Source organism: Triticum urartu, chromosome 6 (assembly GCF_003073215.2).
Source record: "Triticum urartu cultivar G1812 chromosome 6, Tu2.1, whole genome shotgun sequence".
NCBI classification, from domain to species: Eukaryota; Viridiplantae; Streptophyta; class Magnoliopsida; order Poales; family Poaceae; genus Triticum; species Triticum urartu.
In genome coordinates, this window is record NC_053027.1 from 349,195,981 (window position 1) to 349,221,187 (window position 25,207).

A 25,207-nucleotide genomic window follows, 5' to 3' on the forward strand; every position below is an offset into this window, starting at 1 on the left:
CGCCGTGGGTCGAGAGCATAGACCGCCATTGAGAGATCAGGCAGAGAGACCCCAGGGGGTTGTAATGGAGGCGGCGACGTCGATGAAGAAGTAGCAGATTGGGGTTTTTTGGGGGGCGGCGGTGGGTTGGAAGGCGGAGAGGCCAGCTGCTCTGTTCGGGCGCGAGAAACGAAACCTGGCGATGGGACTTTGGGCACCCAGATGGACGACTCGGGCGGCTGGCGGACGCAATTTTTTTTAATGTGACCAGACCTAAAGCACTTGCGGCACCAGACCAAATTTGTGCAGGTCGCTGAAGTGTGGGCCATGCCCAAACAATGCTGACAGTCCCAAAACTTGGCAGTGAGGTCTTCAATCATCTCATCAAAACTCTGCAGATCGGAAACAATATCCTGTGGGGATGGAATATGAGCAGCCTGAGGTCCAACATCAATAGAATCATCATCAGATACGTCGATTGGGGCATTGACAGTATCTGGGCCCAGGGTGTCAGGGCTAGGTGGGCCAGCGGTAGTTTCATCGAACCGCATATCTACAGTTTCAACAACCTTGTGAAGAACGTTGTTGAAGACTCTGTAGGCGTGCGAGTCCTTTCCGTAACCAAGCATAAAACCTTCATGTCCTTTCGGTGCAAATTTAGAGTTGTGATGAGCATATCTAATCCAACATTTAGCACCGAAGACTTCAAAATAACTTACATTGGGTTTCTTATCAGTGAGGAGTTCATAGGCAGCCTTCTTGAAGAATTTGTGAAGATATACTCTGTTGATGATGTGGCACACAGTATCAATTGCCTCAGTCCAGAAACGACGAGGCGTTTTGTATTCATCAAGCATTGTGTGAGCCATCTCAGCAAGAGTCCTGTTCTTGCGCTCCACGACACCGTTCTGCTGAGGAGTATAAGGAGCGGATAACTCATGAGTAATACCAAGTTCATCAAGATAGTCATCGAGACCAGAATTCTTGAACTCAGTGCCATTCTCACTTCTGATGTGCTTGATCTTCACACCAAAGTTGGTTGAAGCCCTCGAGGAAAATCGTTTGAAGACTTCCTGCACTTCATGTTTGTAAGTAACAATGTGTACCCATGTTTATCGAGAGTAATCAACAATAACAAAGCCATATTGAGATGCTTCATTTGAAACAGCAGAATAATGATTAGGACCGAAGAGATCCATGTGAAGCAATTAAAATGGGCGAGTAGTGGTCATGATAGTCTTCGCTGGATGCTTGGCCTTTGTCATCTTCCCAGCTTCACAGGCTCCGCATAGGTGATCCTTGAGGAATTTGACATTCTCGATGCCAATGACATGCTTCTTCTTCGCAAGCGTGTGCAAATTCCTCATACCTGCATGACCAAGTCGTCGATGCTAGAGCCATCCTTCTGAAGCTTTTGCATGTAGGCACATGGATGGTTGTGGTCCTGTAGAAAATCAACAATATACAGGTCTCCTCTCCTAAAGCCTTTGAAGACTTTAGAATTGTCAGCTTCCATAACCACAACACAACGATACTTGCCAAAGACAACAACCATATCAAGATCACAAAGCATTGAGACAGACATAAGGTTGTATCCTAAGGACTCGACAAGCATGACTTTGTCCATGTGTCGATCCTTTGTGATTGCAACCTTACCTAGACCCAATACCCGACTTTTGCCTTTGTCGGCAAAGATGATATGCTTCAGATACGACGGAGATAATGGAGCATCCATCAATAGATTCTTGTCACCAGTCATGTGATTTGTACATCCACTATCGAGGACCCACTCAGTGGCTTTTGGTTGATCATCATATAGATGAATTAGTGCAACTTACGAACTCATATACTTCATCAGTGAGGAATATGACATCAATTCATCAGATCAACTTCATCAAGCAGAAGAACAGATAAAGCAGTATGAGGACGTGAGAAATGAAAGTTTATTTCTTCATGATTAGCCTGCGTCCTATCAGGCATACTCAGGTCTCCAGCAAATTCTTCAGACGATTACGTACGTCTGGAGACCTGACCCTGCAGAAGAGATTAGTTCTTTTTCTTCACCACCCACATCTGAAGGGGTGGCAAAGAGTTCATCACTCTGCGAGCTCCATACGAGAAGGATGACATAGAATCCAGTCCATTTCGTTTCACATAAGAGGGGTTAGAGTAAGCATAAGAGTAGGCAGAGAAATTCTTCGAGGACTTATGGACATAATGATTTGAAGAATAATGCACATATCCATAATCCTTAGATCTTCCCTGCGAAACAGAAGGGTTAGCACGATGATGTTCATATGAGGACTTTGATCCTTTTGAGGAATATGATCCATGTGAAGAGTTTGGTCCATATGAAGAATTTGGTCCATATGAAGAATTTGATCTGGGGTTCCTATTCTTCACAGGTGGTGTCATGATGATATTCACCTGAAGATTTTCAAGGCATCTTTTGGGAACCCAGATTTTCTTCATAGGGGAACCGTTCCTGCAGTTAGTGCCAACATATCTAGCAAATACTTCACCATTCTGATTTTTGAACAGTTTATAGTTGGAGTCAAATGACTCATCATCAGAACGAGTAGATTCACATGCAAATCCAGATAAGTTAGATGGATCAACTGGAGGTCCCTTTGCAGCAACCCATGTAGTTTTGGGGTACTGCTCAGGCTTCCAATATGTACCATCAGCATTAAGTTTCCTCTCAAAGGCAATACCCTCTTTCCTAGGGTTCCTGTTGAGGATCTGCTTTTTAAGCACATCACAAAGAGTCTGATGCCCTTTGAGGCTTTTGTACATGCCTGTCATGTACAATTCCTTCAGCCCTGCATCATCAGTGATACTAGCAATGTCCTCAGATGAGGAATTAGTGATAGCAGAGGCATGTGAAGAATTTGAAACATTAGCAGCATTTGAACATTCAGGTGAAGAATTAGCAGATTCACGTTCAATGCACTTCAAGCATGGAGGAACAAATTCTTCCTGAGAAGCGCTGATTTGTTGAGCAAGTAATGAATCGCGTTCCTTCTGAAGGTCTTCATAACTCACTCTTAGCTTCTCAAGATCTTGCTTTCTTTGAAGAAATTCATAAGAAAGCTTCTCATGATCGGATAAGAGAGTTTTATGATGACCTTGAAGATTGTCAAACCTAGTCTGAAGTCTCTGAAGATTTTCAGTCAAGGCTTTAGTGCGACCATTTCTTCACCCAGCATATCATCACTTTTGTCTAGCATGTTTTGAACCTTTTCTAAAGCCCTTTGTTGTTTTACAGCAATCTTAGCAAGTTTAGAATAGCTGGGCTTAAGGTTTTCATCAGATTCATTCTCACTAGATTGAGAGGAGGTATATTTGAGTACCTTGGCACCCTTTGCCATGAAGCAATAGGTGGGAGCATAGTCATCATCGCCTTCATCAGCCTTGTTGGTGAGGTCATTTTCTTCAGTGTTGAAGATAGACTTGCTGACGAATGCAGTAGCGAGAGCTAGGCTCGCCACTCCGGATTCGGACTCCTCAGATGTCTCCTCTTCCTCATTTTCTTCAGATTCAGCCTCAGAGTCCATTTCCTTGCCAATGAATGCCCTAGCCTTCTTGGAGCTTCTCTTCTTGTGATATGAAGGCTTTGAGGATTTTGATGATGAAGATTTTGTGTATTTCTTCTTTTTCTTCGCATCATCAGAACTGTAATCCTTGTATTTCTTCTTCTTTGATTCCTTTTCCCACTGAGGACAATCTTGAATGTAATGTCCAGGTTTCTTGCATTTGTGACAGAGCCTCCTCTTGTAGTCACTAGATGAGGAATCATTGCTCCTTGAGGGTCTTCCAAGGCGACCACGTCTTGAGAACTTTTGGAACTTCTTCACGAGCAGAGCCACATCATGGTTTAGTTCTTCAGGATCACCAAGGCTGCTACGAGAGTCTTCATCTTCAGACTCAGATAGTGCATTGGCCTTCAGTGCGCGTGATCTGCCATAGCTCGAACCATAGAGATCTCTTTTTCAGCAAGTTGGAACTCACGAGTATTTAGCCTCTCGAGTATATCAGCGGGATCAAGTGACTTGTAATCAGCACGTTCTTGTATCATCAATGCCAGAGTGTCAAATGAGGAATCAAGCGATCTCAGCAATTTCTTCACCACCTCATGGTCGGTGATGTCAGTGGCACCAAGTGCTTGAAGCTCATTTGAGATGTCAGTGAGCTGATCGAAGGTTTGTTAAACATTTTCATTGTCGAGTCTTTCGAAGCGGTTGAAGAGATTGCAAAGAACATCAACTCGAGAGTCACGCTGTGTTGAGACTCCTTCATTCACTTTGGACAACCTGTCCCAGATAAGCTTCGCTGTCTCCAAAGCACTCACTCTGCCATACTGTCATTTGCTCAGATGGCCACATATGATATTCTTCGCTTGAGAGTCGAGTTGCTTGAATCTCTTCACATCAACAGCATTCAGAGAAGGTGTGACTGAGGGAACACCATTTTCCACAACATACCAGAGATCATTATCAATTGCCTCAAGATGCATTCACATCTTATTCTTCTAGTAGGGGTAGTCCGTCCCATCGAAGGTAGCACACCCAGCAGAGACCTTGATCATACCTGTGGTCGACATAACTAAACTCTAGGCGGTTAAACCAAAATCACACAGAACAAGGGAGTACCTTGCTCTGATACCAATTGAAAGTGCGTTATATCGACTAGAGGGGGGTGAATAGGCGATTTTTATGAAATTCTTCACTAAGGAATTTGCCGGTGAGGAAATTCCTTAGCGAAGAACTACTAGCAGCGGAATAAGTACTCAAAAGTAAACATAACAGAATACAAGCATAGTCATCATGATGAAATAAAGACAGGCACAGAGTACAGGAAGCGTAAGTACAGGATAACACAAGATGAAGACAAACAGACTGAAGAAATTAAACTGAGGAAATTGAGAAAGTCTTCAGTCAAAGTCTTCGAACACAGATATGAACAAACACATAGCACAGTTATGAATAAATGAACGAGTTGAGGAAATAGAACCAGTAAGCTTGGTGAAGACAATGATCTGGTAGACCAGTTCCAACTGTTGTCTCAGTTGTACGTCTGGTTGGAGCGGCTGAGTATTTAAACTCTAGGACACACAGTCCCGGACACCCAGTCCTGAACAAGCAGCTCAGGACACCAAGTCATCACCGTATTCTCCTTTAACTAAGGTCACACAGACCTCGTCCAATCACTCGTGGTAAGTCTTCAAGTGACTTCCGAACCTTCATGAACTTGGTCACTCGGCAATCCACAATTCCTCTTGGATGCTCTAGACCATGACTCCTAACCGTCTGGAAGAAGCACGGTCTTCAAAGGTAACAAGCGTCGGATCCACGTTGGATCAATCTCTTTAGTGATGCTCAATCACTTGGGATTTGTAGGTGTTTGGGTTTGGGTTTTTCCTCACTTGATGATTTTCGCTCAAAGTCCTCGGAGGATGCGTTGCTCTCAAATGACAAGTGTCAGTTTCTCTCGGAGCAGCCAACTAGCTAGTGGTTGTAGGGGGCGGCTATTTATAGCCTAGGGAGCAGCCCGACATGATAAGACATAAATGCCCTTCAATGATATGACCGTTAGGTGGATAGATATTTTGGGATAGCTGGCGCATAGCACAGCAACAGTCGGAATTTTGAGTAGCAAAACCCTCAGGGCTATCATGTTCCTCACTGTGTAGGCAATCCGCACTGGCGAATTCCTAACTCCTCAGTCAGAAAAAATTCCTCAGAGACCAGAAGAACTTCGTCTCTGTCACTGAAGAATATGACTGGACTGTATGAGATTTCCAATGGCTTCACTCGAAGGGATTGGTAGGTGTAGGATTTTGAGTTGAGCATCACATGGAAATTTTTCCTTAGTATTTCCTCGACCCCCTTTAACAGTACGATGTTTCCTATGACTCAAGAAAGAGAAAATGAAACTACGAAAACAAAAGTCTTCACGCTTCATGTTCCTCGAATGAACACCAAGTCTTCAAGGTCACACCAATTTCTTCACTTTCAAAGTCTTCAGAAAGTCTTCAAAAAGCCAAAGTCTTCAGTCAAAGAACTTCATTTCTAGGGGACGACTTTCTCTGTAAATATCAAACTCCTCTTTGACTTATAGACCCGTGTACACTCACAAATGCATTAGTCCCTTAACCTATAAGTCTTCAATACACCAAAATCACTAAGGGGCACTAGATGCAGTTACAGTTTAGTAGCAAAGTAATATGATAGTAGTGGTAGCGGTAGCAAAAGGTAATGATAGCAAAAGTAATGTTTTTGGTATTTTGTAGTGATGATAGCAATAGCAACGGAAAAGTAAAAAAGTGAAGAACAATATATGGAAAGCTCGTAGGCAATGGATCGGTGATGGAGAATTATGCCGGATGCGGTTCATCATGTAACAGTCATAACCTAGGGTGACATAGAACTAGCTCCAATTCGTCAATATAATGTAGGCATGTATTCCGAATATAGTCATACATGCTTATGGAAAAGAACTTGCATGACATCTTTTGTCCTACCCTCCCGTGGCAGCGGGGTCCTAATGGAAACTAAGGGATATTAAGGCCTCCTTTTAATAGAGTACCGGAACAAAGCATTAGCACATAGTGAATAGATGAACTCCTCAAACTATGGTCATCACTGGTAACTATCCCAATTATTGTCACTTCGGGGTTAACAGATCATAACACATAATAGGTGACTATAGACTTGCAAGATAGGATCAAGAACTCACAAATATTGATGAAAACATAATAGGTTCAGATCTGAAATCATGGCACTCGGTCCCTAGTGACAAGCATTAAGCATAGCAAAGTCATAGCAACATCGATCTCAGAACATAGTGGATACTAGGGATCAAACCCTAACAAAACTAACTCGATTACATGATAAATCTCATCCAACCCATCACCGTCCAGCAAGCCTATGATAGAATTACTCACGCACGGCGGTGAGCATCATGAAATTGGTGATGGAGGATGGTTGATGATGACGATGGCAACGGGTTCCCCTCTCCGGAGCCCCGAACGGACTCCAGATCAGCCCTCCCGAGAGGTTTTAGGGCTTGGCGGCGGCTCCGTATCATAAAATGCGATGATTTCTTCTCTTTGATTTTTTCTCCCCGAAACCAAATATATAGAGTTGGAGTTGAGGTCGGAGGAGCTACAGGGGGGCCCACGATGTAGGGGGGCGCGCCCCCACCCTCGTGGACAGGTGGTGGGCCCCCTGGTCTTCATCTTTTGCAAAGATTTTTTATTATTTCCGAAAAGTTGTTCCGTGAAGTTTCAGGTCATTCCGAGAACTTTTGTTTCTGCACATAAATAACACCATGGTAATTCTGCTGAAAACAGCATCAGTCCGAGTTAGTTCCATTGAAATCATGCAAATTAGAGTCCAAAACAAGGTCAAAAGTGTTTGGAAAAGTAGATACGACAAAGACGTATCAGCACTCAGGATTTGTGCTCTTCCAAGGGGAAGGAGCCCATCCGTGACAAGTGAGGGAGTCTATGATTTGTTTTCCCATGGTTCTTCCAAGAGGGAAATAGCCTATGATCATCTTGGATGGCGAGTAGTAGCTTGTTTTACCAAATTTTACTTTTTCTAGCTATCCAACTGGTACCTATTGTTCTAGTAACTTGTCTCATGTGATGTTTAATTATGTTGTGTTTATTTCGTTTGCAAAGCATTTTACTCAAGATTACTTTGCAAACTACATGATTGGTGGCAATGCAATGTAAGTTAAAGTATTTCACCCAAACTATAATGACTATTTAGAAGTCTTCATGAAGACAATGAAGGATGGCACAAGGGGTTGGACTAGAGTTGTGGGTGCTTTCAGCATGGCGGAGGGCACAATATGGCATTCCGCCTCACCTTCTCCAACAACCAAAATGTCTTTCCCCTATCTCTTTACCATCATTAATACTATTGTGGTTCATCATTGATTATTTGGTGCTTCCGTAATTCGTGAATATATGAGAATTGGTTGTTGAAACTTTGTAAAATGGATTGCCTACTTCCATCAAATATATATAATGGATATCAAATAAGCGATTGCCTACTTTCAAATTTAAATTTAGGAGAATTTTAAATTGCGAGGATTAGATTAGGAAGAAAAATCTGCTCCGCGGGTCATTACGGTGCACACGGTTTGAGAAAGTGAAACATTTGCGACCAACTCAAGAGTTATTGCAAATGTGGTTTTCCCCTATCTCATTTGTGCCCCAGAAAGAAAATCATAAAGAAATTCCCCTATCTCTTGATGTTGGTCGCGAATGTTTCACTTTCTCAAACCGTGTGCACCGTAAGAGTGATCACAAATGTGGTTTTCCCCTATCCCACACGTAATTGAAAGAGATGGGCTGGGGCATCGCATATGATTTTCTTTAGACTAGGCACAATGGGAGTAACTTGAGCAGTAACATCGAGTCCAACTCAACAAATTTGCTTATGTGGTAATGAGTTAATGAGGAGAGAGGTAGTTACAGTAACTTAGCTAGTTACTGTAACATCACATGTCCCAATGCAATATAAGTCTATAACCTAATAAATGAACCTTTGCATGACACTATACTTATGTTACTACCCACTATGAAGGTAGTAACATAGTCTAGGAATATGTATATGTTACTAGTATATGTTACTCTCCATTGTGGCTAGTCTTAGTGAAACGTATGCATGCTTTTTCCATATATATGGTTGAGGTTAACCCTTATCATGTGCAATGGGCCACCCCTTTCGCACTCATAATTAAGGCGAGGGTTTGTCAGCAAAAGGGGGTTTAAACCATTTACATAGGGCTTGAGTGCACTAGTGGAGGAACCAAAAATATACTTATTTAAAAAAAATCATCATGTATTAAACAAATCCATATATGTTCATGTATTTTGAAAAAGTTCTCGTGAGCTTTGAAGATCTTTGTGTGTTTTTAAATAAGAAAATAATAGAAAACAAAAGAAAAAAGAAGCAAAAATGGGGAAAAGGGAGAAAGGAAAAAGACCGAGCCACTGAAAAAAAAGAAAAAAAAGTGTTTGAATTCAATATTAAACACAGTTCATTCTATAATAAAAACTGTGTATCGCATATGAAAAAAATGTTCATGAAAAATGTTTATGGTGCATTTATTCATTGTTTACTTAAAAAATGTTCATGTTACTAAAATAGCGCTCAAGCATCTAAATAACTGTTCACGCACTTTTCATAAATCTTGGTTTATTTTGGAGAAGTGTTCGCACATTTCTTAGAAATGTTTGTGGATTTCAAACAGAAAAAAATAAAAGAAAGTTAACAGGAAATATGTTCGTCTATTTTTAAAAGAGTTCGCGCTTAGGCATGAGCGTCCCTGCAGGTGCAGGCCGGCCCAGTTGGATTCCTCAGACAGAAGTAACAAAACACCCCCGAGACACCGTTCAAAGCACTCGCTGTTTGTAACACTCTGAAATATGAATCAAGCACGGGTAATCAACCAACCATGAGCTCAAACTAACAAGAACAATAAAACTAATTCATGCAGGACCTAGGGCCAAGCACGATCGCTACACTACAACTATATATACCTCTTTCACTCCTCACCTCACTCTTATGATACAAATTATTACTACCTCCCTTCGGAATTACCTGTCGCTGAAATGAGTGTATCTAAGACGCGTTTCAGTGTGTAGATTTACTCACTTCAGCGACAGTTAATTCTGAACAAAGGGAGCACAAGCCATGAACTTAACCTGCAATAGAACAGATATAAAAGCTCTTGAGGGAAAACGCGCTCAGAATTTACAGCAGAGAAGCCCCTTCCTCCAGCCTCGGCGCCGCCTGGTGCGCCTCCGCTCTCCTTTCGCCATCCTAACCGGGCTGCTGATCCAGTCCTTCTGCAGTCTGTTCCACAAGTGCAACACAACAGAGGCATGAGATAAATGTTGCATTTCTATCAAACAAAAGAAAAATGATAAATGTTGCATGGTTCATGCCTTCAAGATTTATTTTGAAACACAAATGAAGATCAGCTAGTAAAAGTTTTCAAGATTCTTTTCGAACAAAAATGAAACATAACCAGTAAGTACTATAATATTTCTCCCAGATAAAATGACCGTTATATTTTCAGAAAGTACTTGCTGTGATCTGACCAGAAACTTACACTGGAAATGCAAAGGACCGGGTGCTGGTCGTGCTACTATCTGACCGGATGGAGATATTGCCAGAATAAGCAAGATGGCCAGAGTTTGACACTGGAGCAGACATAATACTAGGACCAAAACCCGGTTCAAAGAGGGGGTAACCGTTTCCAGTTCGAGATGGCGCTTTTGCACTATCAGGTGCATTCTGTTCGCACACATTATCATGTTGTGCCAGCACAGGACTCCTACTAACCGCGTCATCATTAGTTCCTTCATCTATCTGGCTGGAACCATGTATATCGGCGGTACCGCCAGTCTCATGTTTTTCACTATTCTCCCCATTTGCTCCATTGGGCTCTACATTTTCAGCTGATGAAGTTGTAGCTGCTTCTGTTTCATGCATCTTGTTGGTTATTGTTTCACCCGTAATACTTCCATTCTGATCATTGATCTTCGCAAACGATCGGATCTCTGAACCTAGAGAACTCAGAGCATCAACCCTAGGTTCAGTTATTTTGACTTCAGCACTAATAGTATCAGTCTTCTCGGAACTGCAGATAGGTCCAGTCGAAGCAGCATCTGCGATTGCTGATGTAGAGCATTCTGGTTTACATGTATCCTCTAGGAACCCATGACCAACAAAAGGATTATAGTGATCAATTAGGTTCTGTCCTCTCGCATCAAATGATGCCGCTGCATCACATTCTTCAGAGGTTGTTACTGAGCAATCATCAATGTTGTTCTTACTTGATACAATATCATTAACAATACTACAGGTTATGGATGCAATAGCTTCGACTCCATGACCCACATTTGCGGAAACCTGAAATTATAACAAAACCGTGTTTCTCAGTTTAACATCGTGAAGTTTTGGGGAAAAAAATTACCACCCTAAAGTGTGTTGATGCATTTATAGCTGATTATTCTTTCCTCAAGAACACCACTATATTTTGTATGATGGTTTTTTTTACAATGCATCTATGCCATGATCATAGTGATGACAAGAAAAAAACAATTCTAAGTACTTGTGAGCTGTAACTCTGGACCAGTGGTGTACCTGCCTGACTGCTTCTCCATGGAAAGATGGCATATGATTTTTACTGGTTTCAGAGCTTATTGCACCTTTATGCAGGGACTCTTTTGCACTTTCGAGTCTAAGTAATTCTTCCAGACTTATTTTCTTCTCACTGAGATCACCAAAATTAGTGGCTTTACTCCTGCCTTCAGGATCATGTTTTTCACAAGAAGAATATCGTTTCTCATTGTTACTATCAGGAGCAAAATGAACAGGTTGAACTGCTTCTGGTCTCGGTTTGTGGAAAGATTTTGCAGCACAATCTTTTTCTATGTACGTCGGAGCACCATTTGCGTGTATCATTTGACAATCAAAATTTGGAGATGACTTTTCATCTACTACTTTATCTTCTGAAATCTTCCGAGGAAGAGGTTGTCCGTCATCAATGCAGACATCTTTGACAAAATTACCACCATAATCAAAAGAAGCAACACTGTCTGGCAATTTGATCTCCACGATGTCCTTTTCATAAGAAGGATCCTCCTGCTCTACATGTCCAGCTATGTCTACCATATCTTGTGATGGATTTTTGTCCTCAACCATTTATTCTGTGAAATGCTCAGTCCTGCAAACTATTTCACAAGAAATACTATAACCATGTGGTTGATGTCATCTAGCATCACAAATTCACCAAGACAGTCACAAGGTAACAAATCAACATGTTATCAACAAATGTCAAGCTAGTGTTGTAGTATTATCATGACGCCGGTCTCCATCTTTAACCAAGTTATCATATGATGTACTTGGTAGAATCAAGTACTCTACCAGGTCTAGGGCGTAGGTGGTAAGGGAAGGATGGAGGGGGACGTGGCGAGGAACGGGCGCGCCGGCGGCAGGGCGCCGTCGCGAGCTAGGAGAAGGGTGGCGGCGGTTAGGGCTGTTGGCGGCTAGGGTTTCCGGCTCCTCAGGGAGCCGGGCAATAGGAGATAATATTCTTCTTATTGCCTGATCTGAAAAGAGTCTTACAACTTATATTTATAACCTAGATAACTTGCACACGAATTAACCTAAGATAACTTGTGGGCTAAGATTGCCCGATGGGCCTTCCATATGACAGGCCGGACATAACACTTCTCCCCGCCTGCACAAACAGCTCGTCCTCGAGCTGTAAGGTGGGGAAGCGCTTGCTTGAACTCCTCGAGGTAATCAACCAGCGTCAAACACCTTCTCGACATCTGGGGCAGCCAGGTCGGCGGCGACGGCGTCCTCCGGAATGTAGTCTGCCACCTCCAGGTAGAAGAGTCGCGGGCAGGCGTGGCCGGGCTTGTAGGGTTCGTCGCAGTTGAAGCACAACCCTTGGCGGCGACGCTCGAGTATCTCAGCTGGGGTGAGCCGGCGGAACGGGCGCCCCGCGGTCGCGGTGAGGGGTGCCGCAGAAGCCTGCACAGGCCGACCCTGCGTGGAATCCGGTCCGGGTAGCGACCCAGCAGTCTGAGACGGTGATTCCTGCTGGATGGCCACCGCGCGGCGCTCGAACGCGCGGGCGTAATACATGGCCGACTGGAGATCCTGGGGTCCCCGAAGTTCCACGTCCACGCGGATATGGTCCGGCAGACCGCCCACAAATAACTCGGCGCGCTGAGTTGCGGAGACGCCCGGCGCGTGGCACGCCAGGGCCTGGAAGCGGTCGGCGTAGTCCTGCACCGTGGATGTGAAAGGTAAGCGGCCGAGGGCCGCCAGTCGGCTCCCGCGGATAGGAGGCCCGAACCGGAGGAGACAGAGCTCCCGGAAGCGCTCCCATGGTGGCATGCCGCCCTCGTCCTGCTCGAGGGCATAGTACCAGGTCTGCGCCGCGCCTCGGAGATGATAGGACGTGAGCCAGGTACGATCCGAAGCGAGCGTCCGCTGCCCTCGAAAGAACTGCTCGCACTGGTTGAGCCAGTTGAGGGGGTCCTCCGTGCCCTCGTAAGTGGCGAAGTCCAGTTTGGCGAATCGAGGGAGTGTTGGCCCGCCGTGCCCGGGGGCGGCCGCAGTCGCCGCCAGCGCGTATGCTGGGTCGGGAAGCGCTGGGGCGTAGTTCGCCGAGCTGGAGGGGTGATCAAACCGCAGAGAGGGCGTCGGGTGTTCCGGCGCCGTGGAGTAGACCGGGCCCGGAGACGAGCCGGTCGCCCAAGCGGGGATCGGCGATGGTGACGATGGAAACTGCACCTGGTGCAGGGGCCGACCCGTAGCCCTAGGCGCGGGTGGTGGTAATGTCGATGGCGGCGGCGCCTGGTGGATCTGCTGCACCGGCGCCTGCGGCGTGGGGGCCGGCGGTGACGCCGGAAGAAGCTGCTGGGTCTGGCCCCCCAGCGGCGCGGTGGAGGCCGGCCATGCTGGCCACGGCTGTCCCGCAGCCGAGTAGTGCGGCAGCAGCAGCGGCGGCTAGGACGCCCCTCCGTAGGGCACCTGGAAGGCCGGGGCGGGCCACTGTAGCGGCCGCGGCCCGTAGGCGGTGGTGCTCGGTGGCGGGGGCTGGTTCCCGGCGAGGTAGAGGGTAATACCCCTGACCGCCTGGACAAGCTCCCGCAGGGTGCCCGACATCTCCTCGGGCGAGAGGAGCGGAGGCGGGTCCGCCGTGATGGTGATGGGCGCGGTGGTGATGGTGGTGCCGGATGCGATCTCCGCCATCGCGGTGGCAGTGGCCGGCGGCAGCGAGAGCGGGGTGGAGGTGGATGGTAGCGGCGGTGATGGAGATTGTGACATGATCGGCCTGGTGTCTCTGGATACCAAATTGGTAGAATCAAGTACTCTACCAGGTCTAGGGCATAGGTGGTAAGGGAAGGATGGAGGGGGACGTGGCGAGGAACGGGCGCGCCGGCGGCAGGGCGCCGTCGCGAGCTAGGAGAAGGGTGGCGGCGGTTAGGGCTGTTGGCGGCTAGGGTTTCCGGCTCCTCAGGGAGCCGGGCAATAGGAGATAATATTCTTCTTATTGCCTGATCTGAAAAGAGTCTTACAACTTATATTTATAACCTAGATAACTTGCACACGAATTAACCTAAGATAACTTGTGGGCTAAGATTGCCCGATGGGCCTTCCATATGACAGGCCGGACATAACAGTACTCCCTCTGTAAACTAATATAAGAGCATTTAGATCACTAAAATAATGATCTAAACACTCTTATATTAGTTTACGGAGGGAGTATTATAATACAGAATTAAGCAATGATTTCCATTATAAAATGATCTTTTCGGCCAACCCTAACAACAAAGTGTAAACTGAAACTGATGGGGATCTTTTGCAGTTTTGCTTCTTTTTCACTTTGGTTGCTGCGTCCCTTTAATCAGGCGCAAGCATTGAATATTCTTGTTGTGACTCTGAACTACCATCGTCCTAAATGCTCGATGACTCCGATAGAGGCGCTTCTTTCTACATTATGGAAAAAGTGGCTGGTGGTACATTAGCATGACCAAGACGCATCGGGCATGCCAGATTATTGGAAGCAAAGGTCCCAAGTTCAAGGTCCATTTGGACAGGTAGAGCTGCAAGGCTGCAACTGAGACTGATTGCGACCTGACCTGAATACATCATGGCACCTTTTCTGACTATCAAGGGGAACATGTCAACTTCAGTTCCCACAAGTTGCTGAAGGAACATATATTCATTTATTTCTGGTAGGGATGTGCATCCCAAATATCTCTCATGCTTACTCAGAGTCTCATTTGACAAATATTATGTTAAAGTTATCAGAGTTCATAAAACCAGGTTAATTGTCGATATTGGTTTGTATCTAAATTAGTTGCTGGCTATGTACATATTCTAAGCACTAAGCGGACATCCACCTGAACTTTCAAATGGTAGTTGGCTAGTCCAGGTACACGCACTGAGTCTAACAAGAAGAAAGAGTATTCTCCCCATCATAAATTAAGCAACGAGATATAATTGGAGAGCAAAACTCCTCGTATACTTGATCCAAACCCAAATCGTTCATCGAAATAGAAGTTTACCTAGCTTCATGGTCCGCAGCCCTCGGCCAAGCCACACCGAGCCGCCGATTCAGAGAGAGCAGAGTTGTGTGTCTCCTGGAAATTGTGGCACAGAACTATATATATGAGTTAATATGAGCATGGCTTATTCCTGCCACTGTTTATACTAGCCAAAAGGGCAAAACTGCACTTGGTGTATATTCAAACAGCACAGGCGCCACATTATTTGCATGAACCAGCAGTAGTACAAACCGCAAGCAAACTGAAGAAGCGTGCACCATAAGCATCCAAAAGTCAAAACTCAGACCCAATCTCACCAAACGCCAGAGATGGTCTCGATATGCTACTGGCCTAGACACGGTACCACAACCGTACAATCTGGTACAACCTACTGCTACTAAGACCTAAAAGAATTGCAATCTTTTTTTCAGGCGATAAAAGAATCGAACTTGTTCTCACATGAGAAGCATGAGAAGCAGAGAGGAGATATACGCGTAGTACCGAATCAACGGGAAGCTGTTGTCCAAGAACGGCAAGAACACTCTCTCAGAAGAGAAGAGAAAGAAGAACCGGCGTCCGGCAAGAACGCGAGACGCGTCCGGATAGCGTACCGGGGATTGGGATTGGAGTTGGAGAGCCGTGCGCCGATTCCGCCGTAACGGGTACAAAAGTTGAAGAAGCAGGGAGAAGCTGTAGTGCGTTTAATGGACTTAACTGCATGCAGCAGAAGTTGTTGTACTACTGTCGATAGGTAAGCGTGCCCCCAACAGCAGTAACTACGGTACAGGCAAGCAGGCAGAGAACAAGAACTCACCCGCAAATACTAGAAAACCACAAGAAAGAAGAAGAAGAAGAAGGAGAAGAAGAAGAAGGAGAAGAAGAAGAAGAAGAAGAAGAAGAAGAAGGAGGAGGAGGAGGAGGAGGAGGAGGAGGAGGAGGAGGAGAAGGAGAAGAAGGAGAAGAAGAAGAAGAAGAAGAAGAGTTTGTCTAATTGCCATGTGTTTGCCATCCTGTAGCGAAGTCGTGCTTCTTAGTTCTTCTCTGTCCTAGCTAGGTCAGATCAGTAGGGTTTTTCTCTGCTGAGTTGAGGTCGGCACAAGGAGCAAACCGCCGGGGCATGGCGAGGAAGGGAAATTCATCTAAAAATCAACAAAAACCAAGAACTCCCACATAGGAAACCAGGCGAAACAATCACGCGAAGGGAGAAGAAATGAGGGGAGGGGACTCACCTTCTGTTGGGGTTCAACTCCGGAAATCTGCTGGGCGTTCCCCTTTTTTTTTCAAGAGCGAAAGGATCGCCGCGCGAGAGGCGGCCAGGCTTGCGAGAACACGGCGAGGATGGGGAGGCCAACGAACAAGAGTTTTCTTTTCTTTTCCTTTTGAGGTTAACAAGAGAATTTTGGAATTGCTTGAAAAGAAAAATCCAGACGGAAGGATGAAGAGGTGTGACGAGTCCGCGGAGCTGTGCATTAAATTCGGATGCTCTCTCTCTATCTCTCTACATATCCAGCCTCCTAGGCTGGTCATAATGGGAAGTAACTTATACTAGTGTTATGCATATGGCACTAGTCTAACTTACTACCTTCTTAGTGTAAAATAACATAATAACAGTGTCATAGATAGCTTCATTTATTAGTTTGTATACTTATTTTATATTGAGAAGCGCTATGTTACAGTAACATATTATGTTACTACTTCTCATTAGTGATAAAAATGGAGTGGAAACTTTCCGTTTTTCCGGAGGAAAAATGGAAACAGAGAGGAAATATGAAAACGGAAATGGAAATTTGCAAAATGGAAATGGAAATGGAATTTTTTATGCGGAAACGGAAACAAAAATGGAACGGTGTTTTCCGGTGGAATATGCATGAAAATGGAACTTTCCGTTTCCGTGAATATGGAATTTCTGTTTTTACTATAGACCTATAGCTGCTTTGTAGCCCAACCACTAAAGAGAACACAATGACACAATTAGTAGAATGCATGTAAGGCCCAACTTCTACTACCACACATGTACTCAACTTGACCCTATACGCAATTGTCCGGTACTACTACAATACTACGCTAAGTTGCTAACATAATGATATTATTTTGTAGCCATGTTAACAACTCATTAAATTTGTTTGTTTTTGTGTGCATTTCTCTATGATTCAAGGGGTTTTTAAGTTCCGATCAATGCCTATTTCTGTTTCCGTATCCGCATTGTATTCGCTCCGTGTCCGTTTCCGGTAGTATCTGTTTCCATATTCATTTCCGGGGATTCTGTATTCGTTTCCGCTTCTGCAAAAAAATGTGAAAACAAATATGATAGAACTCAGTAACGTCCGTTTCCGCTTCGTTTTCATCCCTACTTCTCATTAACTACTTGCCACATAAGCAAAAATTTCTTAAAGTGTGCTATGTTACTCGTTAAGTTACTCCCACTATAATCAGCCTTAATGAATGTTCAGGAAACAGGTCACTGAGTTGATTAAAGGACATGCTTTATTTTCTTTTTTGCGAAATGATTAAAGGACAGGTTGATGAGGAATATCTGAAAGTTTTCCAGAATTATTGTTTAGTGATATGTGTGTCAGGACTCCGATCCAAAGTCACACTATCTAGCATGTAACACCTCATATCACTTTGCGGCCTCACGCATGGTATCCTCACGGATGCCATCTTACCTGGTCCGGGACCGTTTGTGCCTTTTAGCTCACGTATATAATAGTGTCGCTAGCATCCATATGACAGAGAACCCGAGCCGACATGACTAGTCGTAAACCCAAGGTGGCACTAACTTACAGGGACATGCATACATGACCCAGCAACGAACGTGTCGGTTATCAATGTATGAACCCAAGTCGTAGCAAGCTACAAGGATTTAAAAGAACAACGCGTGACATTTCCCCGAAGGGACAGACACAGGAACGATGGACACATGCTGGCCAGACTGAGTGTTCCGGAGCAGTAGCAATCTACCATGACTCAGTGAAAGCACCAGGAGACATTTCCTCATAAGAGAGGCTGCCAAGAATAAACAACTACGTTGTCGGATCCCACACATACCAAGCATTTCAAATCATACACACAATATGCTCGATATGTGCAAATACAACATGGCATCACAACGAAACTCTACGACTCAAAGTATTTATTTAGAAGGATCCAGAGAGTCATACATAGTAACAACTACAAACATGGGTGTGATGACCCAGCATTCAAGTTATACAAGCAATAAGCACATGCAGAAGCTTAACTTGTCTGAGTACAGATAACTTCAAATGAAAAAGGTTGAGAAGTCTGACTATCTACAAGACCCTATCGAGAGCACAAGATCGTACCTGAGGTAACAAGCTAAACGTCGAAGTCCACGCGGAACTACTAGTGAGATTGAAGTCTCTCTACAAAAATATAAATTAAGCAAATGTGAGTACAAATGTATCCAACAAGACTTACATCAGAACTAGCTACATATGCATCAGTATCAATAAAGGGGGTGGTAGAGTTTAACTGCAGCAAGCCAGCTTGACTCAGTGGCTGTCTTGAACTACGTCTGCAAGTAACTCTTTTGGGGTAGCGCACACGAGTCCACAGATTCACCAAATCAATACACCGATATGGATCCGCTCCCTTCTCCCTACGAGAAGGCCATCCATAGCACTCACGCTTATCTTGCGCATTTCAGAGTATCCACTTTCACTTGTTTATGAACTATATAAGCAATCAAGTAGTCCATTACCGCGGACGCGACTATTCGAATAGATGATGTTAACCCTGCAGGGATGTACTTCTTCACACATGTTTCCACCACTTAGCATCTGCACACGACATGTGCTCGGTAGACTTCAAGCGAAAGCCGACATGGGTGTAGACCACGACCTGACTAACCACACAAGTCCCTAGTCTAGGTTTATCGCCTATTCAGGTTCTATTCGCAGGGAGTCCGGCCGAGGTTACCACTACGGCCTCGAACGATGTGTGCAGGGTTCCCGGGCCACAAAATGGGCGACTCGGTACACCGGGCCACGTGCCTACCGCATCACAGCCCACCCCTCGGGTCAGCGCTGCGCATGGCCTCCAGCATACTACAAACACCAGAAACTACTTACAACTCCTGGACAGAGGACAAGAGGGGTTAATAAGTTGAGAGGGGTCATATTTCAGGGCCCAATGCGTGGTAGTAGCTGATTTTAAATCACACATACAGATCTCAGTTCCTAAGGTCGATTTCAATGAAACAACCCACCATGTACTCCTACATGGCCTCTCATTGATACCTTTATCAAATCGTGTTCACACACTTAGCTCTCAACAGTAGGACATGTTCACACACCTCCAATTCATCCCCCGATGAATCAGACCTGACTCAACTCTAAGCAGTAGCAGGCATAACAAACAAGCATGAATGAGTAGGCACATCAGGGCTCAAACACTTACTACTCATGCTATTGGATTTCATCTATTTACTGTGGCAATGACAGGTCATGCAGAGGAAAGGGGTTCAACTACCGCAGCATGTAACAGATGAATCGTTGTTGCCCTAATGCAGTAAAAGAGAGCAGGAGCGAGAGAGTGGGATTGTATCAGAATGAACAAGGAGGGGGGTTGCTTGCTTGGCACTTTTGAAGATAGCATAGTTTTTGATCAGTGTCATCGATCTCATCGTCGGAACCACGTCTACTGAGAGAGGACAAATACCGGCAACAAAGAAGAAACACAATCAATGCAATGCAACAATATGATGCATGAATATGACATGGCAATATGCTGTGATTTGAGCTAATGCAAATTGCTACCATGTTAGTTGAAGTTCATTTGAATCAAAGATTCAAATTCAAACTTCAAAAGAAGCATTTAAAATGCCCTTTTTTGATTTGACCTGATGAGTAGGTAAAGTTGTTCAAACATGCATGGAAATGGCGTAAATAGATTATTTGGATTTTTCTGATCATTTTTCATATATAAATTATTTCATTTGGAGTTACGGTTGAATTTCTATAATTTTTAGAAGTTTAGGCAAATTTCTGAATATAAATATTTAAATCTCAGAATAGTTACTGCGTCAGCATGACGTCGGTAAGTCAACAGGGCCGGTCCTGGTCAAACCTGACCAGTGGGACCCACTGGTCTGTGAACCCAGTGCTGTCTAGAGTCACAGACGGGTGGGGTCTGGTCAACGACCACGTCAGCATAGTCAAAACTGACACGTGGGCCCACTATAGTTAGATTAAACTTAATCTTATTTAGTTAGCCGGTTAGTTAGGCGGTGGGGCCAGGCTGTCAGTTTCACTAGATGGTTAATTAGTGGCGCAATTAGCCGCTAATGACGGCCACATCGGCAGTCGCTAGAGCCTGGCCGGCGGCGACCAAATCGATGGTTGTGCGGGTCGGATTTGAGCTACGTGCGATGGTTTGGAACGTGGTTTGCGGCTATGGATTGCTGGCACACACACGCATCTAGTGGTGGCCACGGGAGGGAGCGAGGTGGACCGCAGCGGCGATGGCGTAGAGCCAGGTGGCGGCCAGAGCTCGGGTGTCGATGAAAATGACACCACAGAGCACGAGAGGAGAAACTGGTGGTGGTGTTCGTCTCCTGGGATCGTGCGGAGCTCGTTGATGGGCGCGGACACGACTGGCAACAGCTGTGTCCGCGGCAGCGCCATGGCCGGCGGCGAGGGGTTCCTGGGCACGGTGGTAGGGCTAGCTAGAGTGCGCAAACAACAGCAGAAAGAGAAGGGGGAGATGCAGCAGCTCATAGGGAGGACGGAGAGCAGCTCAGCGGGCTCAGGGACGCGTCGGAGATGGCGAATCGATCGGTGAAGTCCGGCGAGCAGATGCGGTGGTGACGAGCTCGAAGGAGATGACCTGGTGCTCCTCGGCTTGCTTTCGTCGGCGTGGAGAGGACACTGACGTCAGCGGAGCAACTGGACGCATCGGAGAGGCGAGGCGTGCGCGGTGGCTATGGTGGTGCTCGTCGGCGGCCTCGGACGTGAGCGAGGAAAGCGGGGGAGAGAGACAGAGGAGACATGAGGACGAGGGGGGTTGAGGGGGGTACGTGTCGTCGCCCAGAGACGTCCAGGGGAGGAGGGGCAGCTAGGTAGGGAGGAGGTGGACGACACATGCAGTCGCGTGCGGCAAGCATGCGCCCGTCCTCCTAGCATAGGAGGAAGACGACATGAAGGAGGAGGTGGGCTGGGTCGGCTTCTCTCCTGGGCTAGGTGGGTGGGCTTCTCTCTTTTTATTTTCTGTTTTCTATTTTGTTTCTGTTTCATTTTTATTTATTCCTTTGGCCACTGTTTTGAATTTAAACAAAATTCAAATAAGTGCCAAACACCTCTAAGTATAATTTATGTTGCTCATTGGACATTTCCAATTGCACATAAATTATCTCAGAGCATTTGAAAACATATCCATATCTATTTGAATATATTCTCAAATTCAAATAAGATATTGTTTTAAATTCAGAGACCAAATAATTCCTTTAAAATGTTCAATTTTTTTGGTTTGGTGTATAACCCTTGCCAAAATTCTGAAAACTATTCTTAGGTCATTTTGGATTCACTGAATGCAATTTAAAGGGTTCTTGCCCTTCTTTTAAAATAATTTCTGAGGCTTGAATAATCCTCATTTCAATTTTCTTTTAATTAACAGGATGCGTGATGATCACTGATGCAACTATCTGCAAACAAATTCTAGGGCTGTGACAACTCACCCCCACTAAACAAGAATCTCGTCCCGAGATTCAAGACGTGAGGTAAGAAGACAGAGGGGACATAAGAATGTTGATTGCTTGCATCATGTTGATCTTGACATCCTTGCTTTCAAGATCTTTGTCCAACACAGTGACGACAGAAGGAAACTCTACAGGAATCGATCTTCTTGAAGATTGAGCAACTAAAAAACAACTCGTGAAATGAGACATGGAAACATCTCTTGAGCTGGGACACAAAATATACATCAAGAGGGATGGATAGTAACAGATGACGAAAGTTTGATCTGGTAGGCAAAAATTCTACGTTTAAAAGGATGGTCTACGGGGTCAAAGTAGCGAGGAGATAATTGCCATGCTTCCATAATGGGACACCTCGGGGGAGGTGACTCGTAGAATTATTCCCTTAAGTGGCAAAAAGAATTACTTTTGATATAGAGATCATTGAAACTCTCTATACCAGCCTAAGGAAAAATCACAATTGATTGTTTCAAAGAGTTTGAAGAAATGACATACTCAGACTAGAATGGATGATGTGGACTACCTTGTTGAAGACAACGCAATGGATGATTTTTTGCTTATCATCAGAAATGGATGGGACCCATGGTAGGACCACTTCTGAAGATGATCCTGAAAAACAATTGCTACGAAGGGCAGCCCATGGGGAATTGGCATAATGGGGTTGCAAGCTGGGGACAAAATGCAAATGTTGGAATGTTCCAACCATTATATCTGCATGAGATTCAGATCTGGTTGGTAACAAGATATTTCAGACAACATGTCTGAAAAGGAAAGGTTGCAACACAAATCGACGAGATGATGTTGCGAGATTCTCGGGAAATGGACTATGGTAGTAAGCTCCAAAACATGAGTGAATTCTGCTACACACATGGGAACACGCACTACTGCAGGATGCTGCTAACGCGACACTATGATTAGAGACCCTTCGAGAAACTGTGTGCGATGCAATAAGCGCAAATAGTGATGTATGAAAACCGTCAAAAATGATGCAAAATGTTTGCGATGAATAATACACCAAACACGATTCAGATTTTAGTTGCGTGTGCGATGAGGGGCATACAGTTGATCTATACTAACTGTTTGCGGTGAAACAGAACAACAGAAATGGGCAGCCAAATCAAGGTGTGTGCGATATACGACATACAGTTCACTCCGATGAACCGTTTGCGATGAGTGAGGTGAACACAAACGATTCGACGGAACAAGATGTGTGTGATACCCGGCAAACAGGTCGGTAATCAGAATTGTGTGTGATCATTATAGACAGCCCATACGGTCTTTTTTTGTGAATTGTGTGCTCGTCAAGCCACACAGTTCGACAAACCAACCCGTTGGCGATAATGTAGAAGATCTCTATCGAATACATATTACTAACCGTCTGTGATGAGATTGACAAGATAAACAGAGATATATACAGTCTGCTTAATTTAGTCCTTCTTCTTGTTGTTCTTGTTGGATAGCCCCGTGACACCATCTTGGCGAGGACGCTTCTTGCCGCTGACCGTTGGCTTTTCATCGCCGCTTCCGTCGCCATCGTTGTTGCTGTCATCGTCGTCCTCCTCCTCATTCGACCATTCCCCTCATCATCATCGTCCTCCTCTTCTTCGTCCTCCGATGGCTCCTCGTCCGTCTGAAGACTCCGGAGGCGGCGTCCCTTCCATGAACCGGATGTAATCGAGGTACGATAAATTTGACGACTCTGGGTACTGGGTGTCGACGATGTTGCCGATCAGGACGAGTACGATGAATTTGATGAGTTGCCAGCCAAGGGATCACGCACCAGTGCAACAGAGAAGCGTAAAATCATCAAAAACCCCAAGTTCATTCGAGGTCAACTTAATGATCCCAGTTCCCCCATGTACATGGGAATTAAGCCATAAGACTAGTCTTTATGCCTACCCTGCAATTTAATTCGTTCAACTTAGAACTGTCGCGTGTAAGGAATTTGTGAGTTACGCCCGGTTTTCTGTTGATGTAAGCACCGTTAATATGTTGACATTGATATGTTGTCAGCTTAGGCAATGAATATGAACTATTTGTTATTATTATTGTTATTATTATTATTATTATATCATAGAGGTAGCACACTCAATCGATCTCACTACAGTATGTGTGAACAAAAATGTGCAATCTGGTTTGCGAATAGCACACGGTTCGTTGATGAATGCCGTGTGCCGACCAAACTCTGCCACCCCGCCCACGATCTGAGTCGTGCTTTCTGATTGGCCAGAACCCAAACCCCACGGATCGTACGTCTGCACCGTTGGGTGCTCCCAGATCGAACGGCGATCCTCATCCCTTTCGACATCACATGCAGTTCCGGTTGTAATTTTATTTTTATGCACAAAATGCACGCTAATCTCAAAAAATGTCTTAAATATAGCTAACGATACCTAAACTACGCCAGAAAATCAAACCCGTGGTATAATGGTGATAGCGTACCGTGGAAATTTTTATGAGGCCAAACGATGAAGTCACCGACCACAGGAGTTTGAATTGACACGTCTCCTTTTGGAAAACCATGATCCTTCATGTGAGATGCTCCGGTTTGGAAGGAGCGGTCAGCAAAACTTGTGCCAAACTTTACCAATTTTTTTCCACAGGGTCGTGAGAGCACGCCATAGGCACACATTGATTTTGATGATGTCCAAACTCCATCTGAATTTTCTGTAATTAAAATACCAAGTAGGCCTACGCCAGTGGCCGCACCTCGCGGCCGAAATGTTTGAAACTTCTCCCCGCTTCTCGAACAAACGGATGAAAACTCACAAAGCGACGCACAAATGATCTGTACACCTTTGCTAGGCTGATAGTAAGGGGGTATCATAGCTAGTATCATGCATGCCAACTAGGCAATTTTGATGAGTTGTCATAGAATTAATTAAATGAAGAAAGAGAGGGTTAAGTATCATATCATGAAACCGTATCATAATAAATGTTATGCTACTATGTGTCATGCATGACAATATAAATAAAGTACTACATATGATACTAGCTACTCTATGATACTATGCATTAGAGCAAGTAAGTACACAATAGAGTGATATAAGACTAGCGACAATGGGTAGTAACATAGAATGTTACTAGCCTATGTTACTACCTCTATAGTGGGAGTAACATATGTGTAGTAACATGCAATACTTCATTTATTAGGCTATAGACTCATCTTGCCTTGAGATGTGTGATGTTACTCAGACTAGCCACAATGGGTAATAACATAGACTAGTAAAATGCCCATGTGTTACTAGTCTATGTTAGTACCTCTATAGTGGGGAGTAACATATATGTGTGGTAACATGCAACACTTCATTTATTAGGCTATAGACACATCTTGCCTTGATATGTACATGTGATGTTACTCATACTACTAGTAACTAGCTATGTTACTACTTTCCTCTCTTTCTTCATTTATTTCTTGC

General features: G+C 44.7%; 1 protein-coding gene across 6 annotated transcripts; it reads right to left on the reverse strand.

Moving 5' to 3' along the window:
• Window positions 1-9,366: 9,366 nt before the first annotated feature.
• Window positions 9,367-16,566, reverse strand: LOC125513460. 6 transcript variants are annotated; one of them, XM_048678578.1, is made up of 5 exons: window positions 16,306-16,566; window positions 15,098-15,172; window positions 11,151-11,733; window positions 10,114-10,916; window positions 9,367-9,854 (listed from the first exon to the last, which is right to left on the reverse strand). In XM_048678578.1, exons 3-5 carry the CDS (start codon window positions 11,709-11,711, stop codon window positions 9,746-9,748), a joined length of 1,473 nt encoding a protein of 490 aa, XP_048534535.1. In that variant the 5' UTR covers window positions 11,712-11,733; window positions 15,098-15,172; window positions 16,306-16,566; the 3' UTR covers window positions 9,367-9,745. The 6 variants fall into 6 exon arrangements, with proteins under 6 accessions (XP_048534535.1, XP_048534536.1, XP_048534532.1 ...); XM_048678579.1 differs by having other exon boundaries at window positions 15,098-15,192; XM_048678575.1 differs by having other exon boundaries at window positions 11,151-11,740; window positions 16,306-16,564.
• Window positions 16,567-25,207: the final 8,641 nt, after the last annotated feature.